Raw genomic sequence first — 16,498 nt, 5'->3', positions numbered from 1 at the left:
TTATATACATAATAACTGCCCCCAAATTTAAAGGCAGCTATTACGTATGCATGAGATGAGTTTAGGACTGGAGTCTTGGAATCCTATTTATTGGACTTGTAGACATGACAAATTTTTAAACTCCATTGAGTCTTAGTTTTACTTTTGTAAAATGAGTGAATGTGATAATAGCTTGCATTTGTTGTGGTTATGAGGGAAAGAAGGTATGTGAAAGAACTTTTGGTAAAATGCTATAAAACAGAGTGTATCATTTCATTCTGTAAGTATCCACTAATCAACTTCTAGAAATTGGCCCTTAAAATGGTATAGCCAAACGGCAGGAAAGGAGAACATGAAGTAATTTTCAGTATCAGACATGGATAAGACAGATTCGTGTCTATTATGTGTCCTTTAGACATGGGGCTAATAAGTGGAAAAGGAAAATATAGCAAGAAGGACTAAATATACACAAGACCACACGATTTATAAACAAGATATGTGCTGTACGTGCCAAGTAATGAAAAAGATAAAAAATACTGCTTGAGGTCATCAGGGAAATCTGTAGGAAAGAGTTCTTTAAAGAAAATCTAAAGGAATCTTTAAGGGTGTTGATTTGTGTTATTTGTTGATGGGTAGCAGCAGATAAGGGTGGATGGAGGCAATTAGAATTTACTCAAGAAGCTCTGCAAAGTTGGAATTGAATTCCACTATTCTCACTGCCTTGCGTGTAACGTGTCAAAGACCGTTAGAGAGACATTGCAATACCACAATATACTTGTAGGTTTATTTAATTCATCAGAATCATAGCTACCATTTAATAGAATTTAACAGTTAAAAGGCATGTTTGTATAATTAAAACATAGTTCAAAAAACATTGTTTAAAAAAAAGTCCAGGTTTAGGGGGCTTTGTATGAAGATTAGTTTTATCATTAAAAGTTAAGAAAGATGCCTGGTAAAATATGGTAGAGCTGAGGGTAAATTTTAGTTCATATTATTATTAATGGTAAATATCGGTCATCAAGTAATGACTTAATAATAGCCCAGAAATATTAATATTAACTTTATTGATATTCGGTGTGGGAAGGAGAGGTATAGTACTTTGTCCTTTTTATCAGTCCACTGTATGCATTTACGATCTGGACAGTCCTACATGCTGGACGTTATTCAGAGAGTAAAAGAGAAACAAGAAGGTGAGACAGAAGGATGGTAACAGTGGTAACAATGATATTTTGTATAAGGCTGTCTACATGCCCAGTCTGATGCACTGTAACAGGTTTATTGGATTTATCACATTCAGGCCTTATTCAGAGCAAATTCCAGTTATCAGAAGATTTTCACTGGAAGCACTTCCTTTAATCTTGCCGATTGGCTAAATATGCTCAAGGTGGCATCTTGACAATACGAAACTGATGCTGTGGAAATTTTGCAAATTAGCAGATCTTATTCCTCTTCCTTCAGGCAAGCCATACTAAAACTATTCTAGGCAGATGGACATTTATCTTGCTCTTAAACATCTCCAGGGAGGAATTCCCATAACTTTTTTGCTTATCGCTATTAAGTTCTTAACTGAAATAAAACCCTGTGTATTTTATTTTGTTACTTCATTTTCTCCAGTGGCAACTTAAACTGCTTTCTTTTTTTCTGACATTTTACATGGTGAGATCTGAGAATAACAAGATCGTATTAAAATATTAACTTAATTATAGTGTTTATAATAGTCATTGGCAGTGCTTCCCGTAGAATTTACATTGGTTTTTAAAATCTTCAGCCAAGTATGAATTAAAGTATTGTTACCATAGTATTACAACTGATGTGCCACCAAAATGATGATCAATTGTGTATATGACTTTTCTTTGTAAATTTCTTATATGCATTTAATATATTAAACAATGATGCAGGAAAGCCTTGTTGCCACCTGATCAAATTTTGAATGAAGACATTTATATTATGTATTTTGTTTAGAGGTATCTGTGAGGTATTTCCACTTAATTGAATAATTTAAGAGAATATTTAAATTAAATCATCCTTTATCACTGAGACTTGTGAGCTTATTCTCTAAGCAGGTACCTTATGGGTATAAAGATTTTCCAAGTCTCTTGGTTTAATGGATAAAACATTCCTAGTTATAGTTATCCCAAGATTTGAGGAAAAAACTGTACATCTATGTGAACTTAAAATTAAATAGATTATTAGTTGCTCTTCACATCACAAATGTAAACTTTAACATATTTTTAGTTTCTTTAGTGAATGCAACATAAACACTTAAAATAGTTAAATTCCGGGTTCCTGGGTGGCTCAAGTTGGTTGCGTGTCCAACTACAGCTCAGTTCATAATCTTGTAGTTCATGAGTTTGAGCCCCACCCAGCTCTCTACTGTCAGTGTGGAAATGTATTTCAGATTCTCTGTCCCCTTCTCCCTCTCCCTCTCTCTCTCTGTCTCAATAAATATTCTAAAGAATAGTTATATTTGAGCATGTATTCTTTTAGATACATTTGTAAAGTAATCACACTTGCTTATTCTTCTTTTCTTTTGCAGTACTCCCTCAAAATGTACTCTATGTTCTAGTCAATAGTCTAGTCAATAGTCAATAATCTACTAGTCAATAAACATTGCAATTCTAGGCAAACTATAATGTTTATTGTTTATAAGTAACTATATGTCTTTCCCATTTGCTTGCATTATTCCAACTCCCTTTTTACCCCACCCTTTGCAGGAAAACTGCCTCTTGGTAAAAAAGCAGGTTAGGGAAAATATTTATATTTACCTTTTTTAAAATAGATTAATTTATAGACAAGGGTCAGGTTATGAGGTGATTTGGTTTTTCCCAATTACCCACCTTTTGTAGGAAAACTGCCTTTTGATAAAAAAATAGGTTAGGAGACATATTTACATTTATCTTTTTTAACATACATTATTAGAGAAGGGTCAGGTTACAAGGTGATTTGGTTTTGTGTTCTTTGAGCAAGTCATTATATTATTTGGGAAACAAACATGCACGGCCATGACTTTTTAGGAAACAAATAACCCAATGTGGGTTGCAATTAATATTAGCAATAAGAAGATTTGGCAAATGGAAAGACGGAGTTAATTTATATGCTACTATATAGCTATTTATATAATTTAGAGATTTTATTTATTTTCTAAAACTCTCATTTTTATTTATTTTATTAATATATCAATTAATACCCACAGAAGGAAAATTCGCTATTCCATTCTAGGGAAACAGAAAGACCTCCGCATTTTACCTAATTTTTTACACTTCTTTAGGTTTAATCTTTTAATATTTATTTATTTTTGAGAGGGGGGAGGAGCAGAGAGAGAGACAGACAGACAGAATTCGAAGTAGGCTGTAGGCTTTGAGCTGCCAGCATAGAGCCTGACACAGGGCTCAAACCCACGAACTAAAAGATCATGACCTGAGCCGAAGTTGGATGCTTAACCAATAGAACCACCCAGGCGCCCCACACACTTTTCTAGTTTTAAATACCTCTCAATTGGATACTTCATAACAATAAGGGAACTAGTGTTGGTCATATATTATAGAATCGATATGTAACAATTAGAAGAGTGTATTATATATTTTACAATGCAAATGTAATACTTCAGCTTTTTGTCATATAAGTTGTCATAATTGCAAAATGTCGACTATAATCAGCTAGTTTTCATGTTTAATTAATTACATTTCTTACCATATTATATACTTAGCTTATTATCATAAAAATCGGGGTGCTTGAGTGCCTCAGTAATCTGAGCCTCTAACTTTATATTTCATCTCAGGTCATGATATCATGGTTTGTGGGATCTTATGCATGCTAGGGATTCTCTCTCTCACTCTCTCTCTCTCTCTGCCCTTAACCTTTTACACCTGTGTGCTTTCTCTTTAAAATAAATAAACTAAAAAATAAATAAATACAAGTTACTGATATCAAGTTTACATGGTATCTTTTAGTCCCCCGGCTTCTTGTGTGCTTTTAGTAAACCTGAGGCTGAAGACTCTTTGAAAAAGGTTGGTTTCTCACTCAAGGGGCTGCTCTCCTTTGCGTTAGACTGAATGTCACAGGTCTTCAATGGGATGTAGAACCTTCTGTACAAACCTGTAGAGATGGGTCTTCATTTAGACAGATAGTATGTGAACTTCGTTTCGATAAACAGAGCTCCCCTTAACATCTGAAATGTTGTCTGTACACAGGGATAGCCAGCAGTTGTCTGGGTGCATCCATGTAAATTATGCTACGAACTCAGCCAATGTTACTAGTACTGTGAGAACTGTCCATGGTCCTGTAACTTGCCTGGTTTGCATTCACTCTAAAGGCATACTGAACTGTAACAATCCCCAACAACTATGATCATGTTTGCATGACCAACAGTCTCTCCTACGTTTCATTTTGCTCTCTCTCCAGGTGTGTTAGCATTTTTTCTTCAACGATGTTATTTTCTTATGTAAAAATGAATCTATATGACATATCTTCATAAACACTTTCCAGAACAAAATGAAACAAACAAAACACAAGAGAATTTTGATTGGGAATCCAATTCACATATGTATAAAGTAAGAATTGGCGTGATCTTTCTGTGGCTGCCGTGTTGTCCTAGAGATAGAACAGATGTTTAGTTTTCTTGCTTCCCCAAAGTGTGCTACCTCTGAATTATTACAGTAGTCTGCTAATTGGATTTTGATCTCCAGTTTATATTCTCATTAGATAATTTTAACACTGCAGACAGATTTGTTTTTATAAAGCATTGTCTTTTTTATCCCATCACTGCCTTGTTCAAAATTGTTCAACTTATTCAAAATAACAACACTTTGTTTGGGCACTATGGCAAAGCCTTGGGGATATAGTAGAATATTATCATAGTTCTACAGATTCTGAAGAATATAGACTCTTTCCTGAGAGAGCAATGACTTTTATTCAATGGCATAGTCTCTTTAGATGTTCTGATTAGGCCTAGCATTCTGACATCCACCCAGGCTCTCAGCCCCCTCTCCTATTGACCTTGCTCAAGCCAGAATGGCGCTCTCTTGCAAATTTTTGCCGTGAACATTGTGGACGTTCTGCTCACAACTGCTCTTGATTGAGTCTTTCCCTTTCATATGGAAGGAAGGGACATTTATTTTTTGGCTTTCTGGATTCTACCTGTTTTTTAAGGTTCAGGTTTCTTCCTTCTTCACATATGACTACTTCGGCCCAGAGTAGTCTGTTCCTTCCCTGACATTCTATAATACTCTTACTTTGCTGGATTCTGCCTTGAAATTTGGCCATCAGAGATTTAGCTAAGACTTTCATTTGCAGAATGAATAACTCTTTCCCTAGGCACTTACTATGTGATGGAAGGTTTCAGCAAATACATAGATTTAAATTTGAATCAAGATTTCATCACGTTTGCTACTTACTTTGAATAAGTTATTGCACTTCTGTGCACCTCATTTTTTTCATCTATAAAATCAGAATGGTGATAACATTCACCTTTTCAAGTTATTATGAGGAATAAGAGATGGCATCTCTACAGACCCTGATATGCATTCAATAAATGTAACTGTTATTGTCAGTTTCCGTTTCTACCCCCTCCTACTAGTTTACAAGAGTTACTAGAACATGAAAGGCAACCCAATTTTTCCTCCATTTTCTGATACCATTTCTCTTAAAGCTTATCCTTTTGCTTGTCACCAATAAATTAGTAAGTTCATATAACTTAATACCATAGGTTATTTCAATTAAAAAATGAGATTCTTTATTCCTGTGCCCCACCCCCAAAACAAACCCACATTTTGTTTGAAAGACTGGAAAGGGGTTAAATTCCCAAATAACAAATTATTTTGCATTCTTCAGGATATTGGTTATCATGGTTGTTTTATTCACTAACACCTGGCTTAGTGCTGATGTGCTTTTATGCTGAGGTTTAATGCCATGATTGCTGAAACTTCTGTCTACAGTGTTCATTTATATGGGTCAATTTGTATTACTCCTTTGTTCTCTATACATTATAACTTAAATCTTGTACTACTTCTTAAATAGTCATTATTGGCATAGGATTTGTATATTTAGGCACTCGTATTGACTTGAATTTTATACACCCAAGGGAAGAAATAGAACAGATTGTACCTATATCCTGAGCAGCATCTTTTTCTTTTCCTCCCCTTTGATTTCTATGTTTTATCAGGTGTCTTTCCAAATGGCAAAATGTTGTTACTCGCTCCTATTTATTTTAATCACTTTGGTGTATTTTAAGTCAACTAAACTTTTGGAGTTTGCCATTCATAGTAATACGAATATGAACTAAACATCTATTTCTAGTACCTAAAAAAACCTGGAAAACCAGAGCATACTAATACTTTTGTTGAAATACTGAGACTCTGGCTGGCTTTAAAGTTATTAATGACATTTTATGTTCAGCATTGTTTCAGAGTTAAGTAAATGTTATGGAGTCCTAATTCTTACAAAAAGAAAACAAAATAGTAATAAGATTTTACTACTTGGAAGTTGCAGCGAAACATGAAATTTTCTACAGGTACGGACAAACCAACTGAAGTTAATGCAGCAATGTGAGTTTGATATATGTGATTCAAACAATAGGCTATCCAAATTTTAATAACAGAAAACAGGAAATTCCTGAAAAAAACATAAAGGTAACAGAATGCCGTATCTCTGGGTGTATTTCAGGATGCCAAGTAAGCAAATGATCAGTCTTTCTGTCTTTTATATGCCTTTTTCTAAAATTGGCATTTTGCAGCATTACGTATTATTTTTCATACCTAGAATTAATCCAAATCTGAAACTAGACTAAATTATTTTTAGTGTTAAGGGAAACCAGCTCAGCTTTAGAAATTTTACATGTGTGAAGCACCGCTCACACCTCTAGATAAAGAGATTATTGTGCTTTAGCAAAGACTACATTTACCAGTAGCAGGAAAAGTTAAACCGAGCAGTCTAGTGTTATTCGAGAAGATCAGAATGCCAGTGGTTAGGAAAGAAAAGACAATCATAGAATGTTAATGCTGAGAAAGACTTTGAAAATTTCTATTCTTTTTAACATCATCATTTTTGTGAAATTAAAGATCAAGCACTTGCTTCAAAATACACCCTTACAAACTAAAACAGCGAAGGATCATACAGAGGTAGAATCTGGAATTCACACAGAAACGGAGGAACCTGGAGGTAGGAAATACGGGAGAGAAGGCAGAGGTCTGTGCTAAGACACATCGGCCAAAGGTCTGAAAGATATCACCGCTCATATTATCTGTATGTACCGTTCTTTCTCCCCAGAAAATGAGACAAGTGCTAGCTTGCTTCCCGGTGGCATGTGACCGCTGTGCCAGGGGAGCATCCTGAAGCTGTCCCTAATGTACCTTAGTGCCCTCATTATCCAAAGATTAACAGATTTACCCTATGTTTGGCTGAATAATTGTAACATTACTTTTTGGAGAAGTGAAAAAAAAAGCCTCTTCTCTTACTAATTCCTTAATTCAGAATAATTTCATTGCACTATTGGAAATCACATCTAAACAGAATCAGCCTGTCACTAAGTGCATGGCTGAGAACAGATCCTTTCCTATTTCCAGACCGCAGAGGCGCCTGGGCTTTGCAGGGTAGTAGAGAAGGAAGTGAACTGGGTAAGAGGAAAATAGGTGCAGAAAAATAGTCCAGAAACACTGAAATAAGCTATGCTTGTATGGTTTTGACACTCTTTATCTTGAATCATATACAGCAAGTGGAAGTTGGTGCAGAGAGATTTTTCACAGGAGCAGTCAAAGCAGGCACAACACTTCGTGTAAACACTCCTTTGGATTTAATGAACTCCACCAGTTGATGTAATAATTATTTTGATTTTCCTTTCATACGAGTGACTTTTTTCAAAAAAAAAAAAAGTCCTTTGTTCTCAGAAGATACATGGCCTAAAACATGGTGGCATTCTGAAAACTTCTAAGGAAAACTTTGGTCCTATGAGAGCCAGATATCCTTAATGCTCTAGCACCAAGAAGGACTTAAGTTTCTGTTAAGAATCAGAAGATGCTTGTAACCATGAGCCATGTAGAAGAGGGCTGAAATTACCAGAGTTTCCGGCAGCATCTCAACTATAGGGAACGTAATCTGTTCTTCGGTTCCTGTAGAACAAGATGTGCTTGAGTGCTTTCTGGCATACAAGGGCTTCCCCTTTGTGTATAATATGCATGATTTAAAAGAAGCAGGTGTCAGCACTGATTTATACATTGACAGCTAAGGATAATAAGATATGGGCAAACATACAGCTCACCCTTTTACAGATTAACCTGGAGACTGCATTAGGCAAATTTGATAGCATTAAAAGATTTTGCCAATTTGTCTGGAAACAATTTCTCTTTTGTGGTGTGTCAAGGGTAACACTTCATGCCATTGTACTAATTTAAATGGCTTTGATAAATTGTTCAAGAGGTTAGAGAATAGTAGTGTAGATATATATTTAGCACTTTAAAATAAAAAGGCTGTTAACTTAATTGTTAAATGAATTTAATCTGTAAAAATCAAAAGTGCTCAAGAATGGAAGTGTTTTCTTGGAACCACAGCAGCTATATTACATCATGTAGCTCTAAAAGTCTTCTTAGAAAATAAAATTATACTTCTGCATTACCTCCTCATACCTAGAAATGCTTTAAGCTATTACAGTAGCATGGATGGTACCTATTATTTGGGGAAAGCCTTAGTTTATAAAAGCAATAAAAGCGTATCTTCAGCAGACTTGGTCTTTTTTTTTTATGTTACATATCCTAGATTGTAACATTTGCATGACATCAAGGTAGTATTATGTCCCCTAGAGACCTTCTTAAAAATGAGATGTATATTTCATGAGCCATTCTCTATGTACATAATTTCTAAAGTAAGGAATTTGAAGAGGCCCCTCTGAAAGTCACTGGATTAAATCATTGCACCTTTATTCGGTATCCTTCTGAGAGAAATGGCTATTTTATAGTAATGTTTAAACAATTCTTTTTAAGAACACACCTCAAATGTAAATTATCCCCTTTTGGTGAATTTCGCACTTGAAGCAAGGGCAGGATTCATTTGTATTAAGATCATAGTCTTAATCCCGTGCATCTGCATTCCCTCCCAAGGCCTGAAGAACTGACAACTCGTCTGGCTATTTCATCAAACATTTTGTTTCTGTCTCAAGTGAAGCATTTAAATACTTTTTCTTTACTGGAATAAGAATATCACTAAGCATCAAGCTACTAGTTTAAACAAGAGCTGCTTATTTGTAAAAAAAAAAATTAATACAATGCAAAGATAGGACAGACAGGATTTCATTCTTATTAGCTATTTATTTCCACCAAATAAATGCCTCGGCATGGACAAAGCAAAGTTTAATTCCAAAAACAGCTGGTAGGAAAAAGCCAACTTAACCAAGTTTGTAGCAACTTTGTTTTTTTGTTTGTTTATTTGTTTGTGCGTTTGTTTCCATCTCTGAATTTTAACGAGTCAGTGCTCAAACGACAAGAGAACATCCATTTGTTTGCATTTTGTATCATTTAGAAGAACTGAGAAAGCTTTTAAACTTTTTGCCAAAGGTGCATGTAGTGTTTTAATGATGTTGCTGCAGTGTATATTCTTAGCATTTGGGGCTAAAATTAGCATCTTTGAGGAAAGCAAAGAAAAATCTATTTCTTAATACTTTATAAACTTCTTTTCTGGAAATTGCAGGAGTTTCTTAAAAGTCCGTATTTACAGTGCAGGGAATTGACAGACAATGATGAAAGACTGCAAATCATGGGAACAGTGAACCTTCCTGTAGAACAAGACTAGCTTTCTGAAGTATATTCTTGGTTGAGAACAGCAGGGAGATGTGTGGGACCTGTTTCTCTCTCTCGACTGGGAGTTCTCGAAAGAAAACTGCTTTTAAAAGAAGGAAACCTAAAAGTAGTCTTGCTCTTTCTTGCCAAGGAGAGTGAAATTAACATGCAGCTGGGCTTCTCTGATAAATGGATTCTGTTAGGTCACTGAGGGGGTGCATGTGACATTAAGTGATTTACAGTCCTTTACCTTAATGAAATTGTTTCAGCAAGATGACGCTGAAAGCTCTTAATGGATAGCTTTTCTTGATGTAATGAAATTGCATTCCTATGGCATTTAATATAAGGTGCAGTTATTATTTACTGGAGCTTTCCAAGGGCTGCTATTTGCACAGACAGTTCAGAACAAAAAGAGATTTCAGTAGCGGCACTGAGGCCAGAATGGCTTGTGACATTCTTAAGCGGATGAGTGTATCTGTGAGAGCATTTCAGTTAGTGCAGCCAGAGCTTCGTAGCCCCTTCAGGAGACTTCCTTTCACCCAGCACTGCTAGTCTTCAGCTTTTTACGTGTATTCTTCTAATCTATTTACAGGCAACTGGATTACAACCAGATCAGCTGTATTGAAGATGGAGCGTTTAGGGCTCTCCGGGACCTGGAAGTGCTGTAAGTATTGCTTGTTTCTCTTACTCTTTAGAACCGGAGCTTTGTGTCTGGGGAGTGCTAACGTGGACACTTATCTGCTCGCTTGAAACCTAGCATCAAAATGGTCTCTTATAAAGATACCTTAAATAACTCCTGGGGAACACGCAAGAGTTGAAATGTGTGTTTGGACAGCCATGGGTATCATTTCTGCATATTTGGGCAAACATGCCTATTTAAGAGGACGTTCAAATGTTCACAATACCATCTCTGAAGTCTTTCTCCTTGTAACAAAATATTCTCATTCACAGGATTGGCAAGACTCCCTAGAATTGCCAAATATTAAGATAAAATCAGTTGTATAGGAAAAATTAACAACAAAAAATAAACCTCTTAGTCACTGATGAGTTGGAATATTACATAGTTGCCATGCAATGGAAAGTCATTTTCTCATTTTAAAATGCCATTTTTAACCAGAGAGCATCATTTTTGAAAGATGATTCTGGAAATCTACTTTTCTAATTCTAATAGGCTGCCCATTGGGTCCATTTTAAAGTCTTCACTACCGACATAGGAAAGCACAGCACACGGCTTCAATTATAATTGGCATCCTCTCTCTTTCCTTACTGGATAGATATGGCTGACCAGATGGGCTTGAGGCAGACAGGTAGTCTCCACAGACCTTTGACTTGGTACAGTGATTTTAATGAAAAAAAATTTTAATGTACACTAGAGACATTACATAGGCCATTGAAACCGCCTATATATTTCTGGAAATTTTTTTCCAAAGACTCACAAGTCTAGCTTTTAAAATATATTTACATATTTCTCCCCCAAATAAACAGTTCATCCCTGACTAAATTTATTCAGAAATCCAAAATTGAATTAAATGTTGAAGAGGTTTGGCATTTTCAGTCCATGTGATAAAAGTTATCCAGGATTCATGAAATCCTCCTGAAAAAAAGAAAGATCCCATTACTTTATAAATTGAGTTTGAGAAACAGAATGGAATTCAGAAAAAAAGTTTGATGTCTCAACAAAATAGCTTATTTAAACAATACTTTATATATGATTTTGATTTTAATTGCAAGTAGGTGCATAGAATTTGTGTCATGTGCAAAGTTACTGTTTGTTTTTAAGGACGTAAAGTAAGAGTTAGTTGATTGAGATCAATTGTGCTGTAAGAATATATACTGTTGTCAGTCCACATGAGAGGTCAATCTTTTTTTCTGTTCGTAACAGTCTCCCTTTTCTACAGGAAACACATTCAGAGTGCTTATCATACTCATTGTAGTATTAAGGCCACTGGTTGTGTTTCAGACCCATTAATATACAAATATGCTGCTATTTCAGAGTCATATTAATGAGGATACAATTATGATTTCATGATAGTAGTCTGATGTCAAAGCCATAGTCAATGTCATGATAGATGAAGAGACTACTGTGGATGTTATTTAATTGAATGGAGCTGATCAGACCAAGAATGTGCTACTAAGTCAGTGCTTTTGAGTAGGAATAAGAATGACACCAAAGATTTTATGGAAAATTTGCTGAATATTGTGAATGGACTAAAATCTCATAATGTACTTTGTTATTATTAAAAAAGCTTAAATAATTCCTGTATATAATAAACACACACACACACACACACACACACACACACACACACAACCTATTCTGTGCCAAGAACTGTGCTAGGCATTAAAAATTCTTTACCTACAAATACAATAACTATTCATTTGCTTATTTGTTATAAAGTAATATTACTGTTTTTAGAAAAGTAAGTTCGTGACAATACAATTACCTCATATGTTGTATTTGTCATGTTAGCAAAATCTCTTAAAGGTGACTTTAGCAAGCTCTCTGTCTGGAAACACAAGAGTGAAAAATGTTCTGTGGGTCCTGGAGTAAAAATCAAAATCCAAAGAGTTGGAAACTATTTTGATGTCTTTAATATATAGAGATCTATAATGATCAGAGTGTGTTTGCTAAAAAAAAGAAAAAAATAAAATTAGTACGTGGTACAAGAGAATTTGAACTTCTTTCAAAATGATTTAAATATTTTTAGATTCGTTTGATAAGTTGAGCAGACATTCTTTTAGTATGTGTTACTTTTTTAAACTCTCATAATTCATAGAACCGTTAGAGAATATTCACTGAAAAATTTAATGGTAATTGGATGAAGTATCCAAAAGACTAGAATTTATCAAGTCTAAATCTCTTTTCAGGCAAATCAAAATTCTATTATAAACATTTCCAGAAAGGAAGTTGTCTATTTTGTTTATTTTAGCATCTGTTACTCTGGACTCTTTACAATATGTTCTCTTATTATGTGGAGATAATTAAGTATTAATTATTTTGCAAATCACCTTAAATTTCAGACTCCCAATGTTTTATATCTGTTTAAAAATTTTAATTCCATGAACCATTTCTCAGTGTATGATTATATTGAGGCAAAACAAGAGGATAGAAGTGATCATCCTAGACAGTTGACAAAAATTTATTAAATTAAGATACATATTAGGGTAGAGAAAATGAATGAAGTTCGAGAAGGAAAAGTCCAGGTAAATGAAAACAAGGGGAGGCAGTTTATCACTTGTATGTTTGTGCAGCCCGGCAAATTGTGGAATTCTGATTGGTATGCCCCAGAAATGTTTCTGTTTTTAATATGAAGATACCATCTCAAAAATAACATTGGCAACTAAATCTACTTCAGTGTTTTTTGTTTCTTTCGAGAGCATTTAGTTTTATATTGTTCGTTTTGTTTCTTTTTCATAAAATAAGCATGATTTGATTTAAATTGAGACATAGTAGACTCTCTGGCAACTCCTATGCTGGACACTAAGGGGAAAAGAAAGAATAAATCAAGATCTATGTCTGAGAGTAACTGTATGGTTACTAAGACGAACATTTTGTAGTTTTACATCAAGATGGCCTTTGTACAAGAATATATGCTTGTTACAAAGAGAAAATCTTGAGTTGAACGTAGAAATACAGTTTCATATAGGAGAACGCATTCACAAATAAAGAAGTACAATAGATACATTTGCATTATTTTAGGATAGGAATTGACCATGACCGTAACATATACATGTCATCATTTGTAATTAGCACATATTTATTATTAATTTTAAAATAACCGAATTTCACGGGTTCCACATATCACTCTATTATCCGGCATCAATGTCAATACGGCTTTGCCACATCAATACTAAGTCCGTTTCTTCAGTTGGGTTTTCCAAAGTAACATTTTGAGAAAAGACTCCAAACTCCTAGCCACCAGCTTCAGCATATAAGAAAAACTCTCTTTTGTGTGGAATCCTAAGAAATTATCGATCAAAATTAATGCATGCCTACTGCATGCGATGCATTACTTTAAAAAAATGTTATCTCTAAAGTACATAACATTTCAGTATGTTATGTACTCTAAAGATTTTAGCCATATAAAATCAGCATAAATTTTGAGGGTGGGAAAAGGGGTCATTTGAAAGAAAATCCCTTTGAGAAGTGAAACCTTTTAGTTCAAACATCAGGATATATTTTAATGGTGTTTGAAAAAAATCTTATTTCACTTGAGAACAGAAAACTGCTCCAGGCTTTTAGATAACATGAACCACCCAGTTCAGTGCTTTAGAGGTCCTTCGTAAAGTGGGGTTTTGTTTCCCTATGCAACTTGATTCTATTGGATTAGTTCTCATATCACTCAATACGTTGCAAAACTGGGCAGGAAAAGAAAGTGTGTCTTCTAGATCTGTAGCCTCTGTGCCCTACTTTACTGAGATGTTTAAGTGAATCCCTGCACCCCGAATCCTACCATTAACAACTGCAACCTCCAGCTGGCCGAAAGTGGCCTCACAAATGTATCCTGCCTTAGTTCAAACTGATGCATGCAGCCCACAGACCTTTTGAAATGTCCGAATTAGTTGCCAGTATTTACAAATGAAGAGGAGAGATATAAAATTTTCCTTTACTAGCTTCTCCTGAGAACATCAGAGTGTCTGGCAGCCTTCCATTACTGCAAAGCAACAGTCCTTCGGAGCTGAGGACGAGCCATTGCTCGCTTACCAGGGTCATCATGAGCCCCAGCCCTCCACCTGCTCCTCTCCAACTCTCATCCCGTCCCCCTGGTGTTTCTTTACACTAATCCTGCTTCTCTTCCTTACATTCCCTGCCTGGCTTCCGCTGGCGAGAGAATTCGCAAGGTCTAATTCAGTCCTTTTCTCCATTATGAAATTTCACCCATGGGCCATTGATTCTGTCCTCCTGCCTTCATCAGCAACTTGCTTGCTTTACTCACCACATTATGGTGTCTTCTCCATCCTGGAATCATTTTCCATATTCATATTGCACAGCCTGGGGTAGCTGCCTTCTCACTTTCTTGTCATAACCAGACTTCCCTGAAGGGAGAAAAGCAAATTCTTCATCTTATTAACTCTAAGTTTTTGTAATTTGTGTACTTCATCTCCCCAGTTGGACTGTATGCTATTTTAGGACAGGTTTTATGCCTGATTTATTTTATAATGTTCCATGTTGCCATAAAGTTAAGAGCCATGTAGGAAATATTAGATGAATGAATAGGTAGTAATTGTTGTTGTAGTAGTAGTAGTAGTAGTAGAAGTAGAAGTAGTAATAGTAGAAAAGTCATGATAGTACAACAATGTCTGTATTAGGGGAAAAGTGGAAACAATTTGAACCAAGCAAGAATTACGCTTATTTTCACCATCTGTCCTGTGGCCACCCGTCTTCCTGACTCCAGTGTCAAGAAGCCGTGATCACTACCACATGGCAGTATGCAAAGGACACGATATGTGCCTAGACTTAGAAGTATTAGAATGTACAGGGCACCTGAGTGGCCCAGTTGGTTAAGCGTCCGACTTCAGGTCAGGTCATGATCTCACAGTTCATGAGTTCGAGCCCCACATTGGGCTCTGTGTGGGCAGCTCAGAGCCTGGAGACTGCTTCGCATTCTGTGTCTCCCTCTCTCTCTGCCCCTCTCCCACTCATGCTCTCTCTGTCTTTCAAAACTAAATAAACATTATTTTTTTAAAAAAAAGAACGTATTAAGCTTTTAATAAACTGCCCCAGTCTGTCACTTTATCCCTATCCAATGCAAGTACCAAATATAGATATCATTCTTACTACTCAGATTTCAATAGCAGCTGATGTCCACAGTAAATAATAATTAGCAGGTCTCAGTCTGGGATCTGACAAAACCAATTCTGTGCTATTGCTATGAAATTTCATTTGGAGATTTCAAATATGTTCATTTACTCATGACACTAATTACACATAGTGCCCCTCTAAGTAAATGTAACTGCCCAGTTTACTGACTGTTGACTGTCTCATGTTATTTCCTTAACAAGTGTCATTAATAAACACACATGAGTACCCATGGTGCATAAAGCAATATGTGAATGGTCACAGATATTATGGCTAATGACATAAATCTGTAATAAATATTTAATAAAGCTGAATGCATAGAAATGTGTTAAAGTATAACATTTATTTATCCTCTTGTTTGTAGCGCAGAGCATTCTTTATGCCATCTCTACTGGATCGTTGTCCTGCATAAACATAATTGCAAGAAGTTTTCTCTGTATTATTACATAGAATGATCAGTAAATTTTCGTTACCTAAAATTTCTAACTTTCTTTTTTATTCTACAGCACTCTCAACAATAACAACATTACTAGACTTTCTGTGGCAAGTTTCAACCATATGCCTAAACTTAGGACTTTGTAAGTAGCCACAGTATATGTCAATTTCATGAATTAAGGGTTCCCCTTAAGTACTGTTTTTAGTAAACAAAGAACAAGACTACAAGTTCATTATGGGGTAGACCAAGAAAACACCACTTTAAAAAAAAAGTTCTAGATATGGTATTTGAATAAATGAACTTTTATTCTGAAAACATGAAAGCTTTCTTTTAAATGATATGCATTATGGGAAGTTGGAGGGGGGACGTTTACTTTGAGCTATTGTGGAGGTCACATTTCATTAAGAAATGTAAGACTCCTTGATTGGCTGTCAGAAATGATAAATGGTAAATCTTTATGATTTTATTACTGTACAGCAAGCAGACCTTATAAGCTAAACTGGCTCTCCAATATTCTTTGTA

General features: G+C 35.3%; 1 protein-coding gene across 1 annotated transcript in view; it reads left to right on the top strand.

Annotated features, from left to right (window-relative positions):
* Window positions 1-16,498, top strand: part of SLIT2 (slit guidance ligand 2) — a 379,517-nt gene that overhangs the window by 221,196 nt on the left and 141,823 nt on the right. Inside the window, exons 6-7 of the mRNA XM_029952292.1 lie at window positions 10,333-10,404; window positions 16,047-16,118. Coding sequence (XP_029808152.1) covers window positions 10,333-10,404; window positions 16,047-16,118 — 144 coding nt within the window. The remainder of the gene's footprint in view (window positions 1-10,332; window positions 10,405-16,046; window positions 16,119-16,498) is intronic.

The sequence above is a fragment of the Suricata suricatta genome, chromosome 1 (genome assembly GCF_006229205.1).
Source record: "Suricata suricatta isolate VVHF042 chromosome 1, meerkat_22Aug2017_6uvM2_HiC, whole genome shotgun sequence".
Taxonomy (NCBI): Eukaryota; Metazoa; Chordata; class Mammalia; order Carnivora; family Herpestidae; genus Suricata; species Suricata suricatta.
This window is presented reverse-complemented; position numbering and strand designations above follow the sequence as displayed.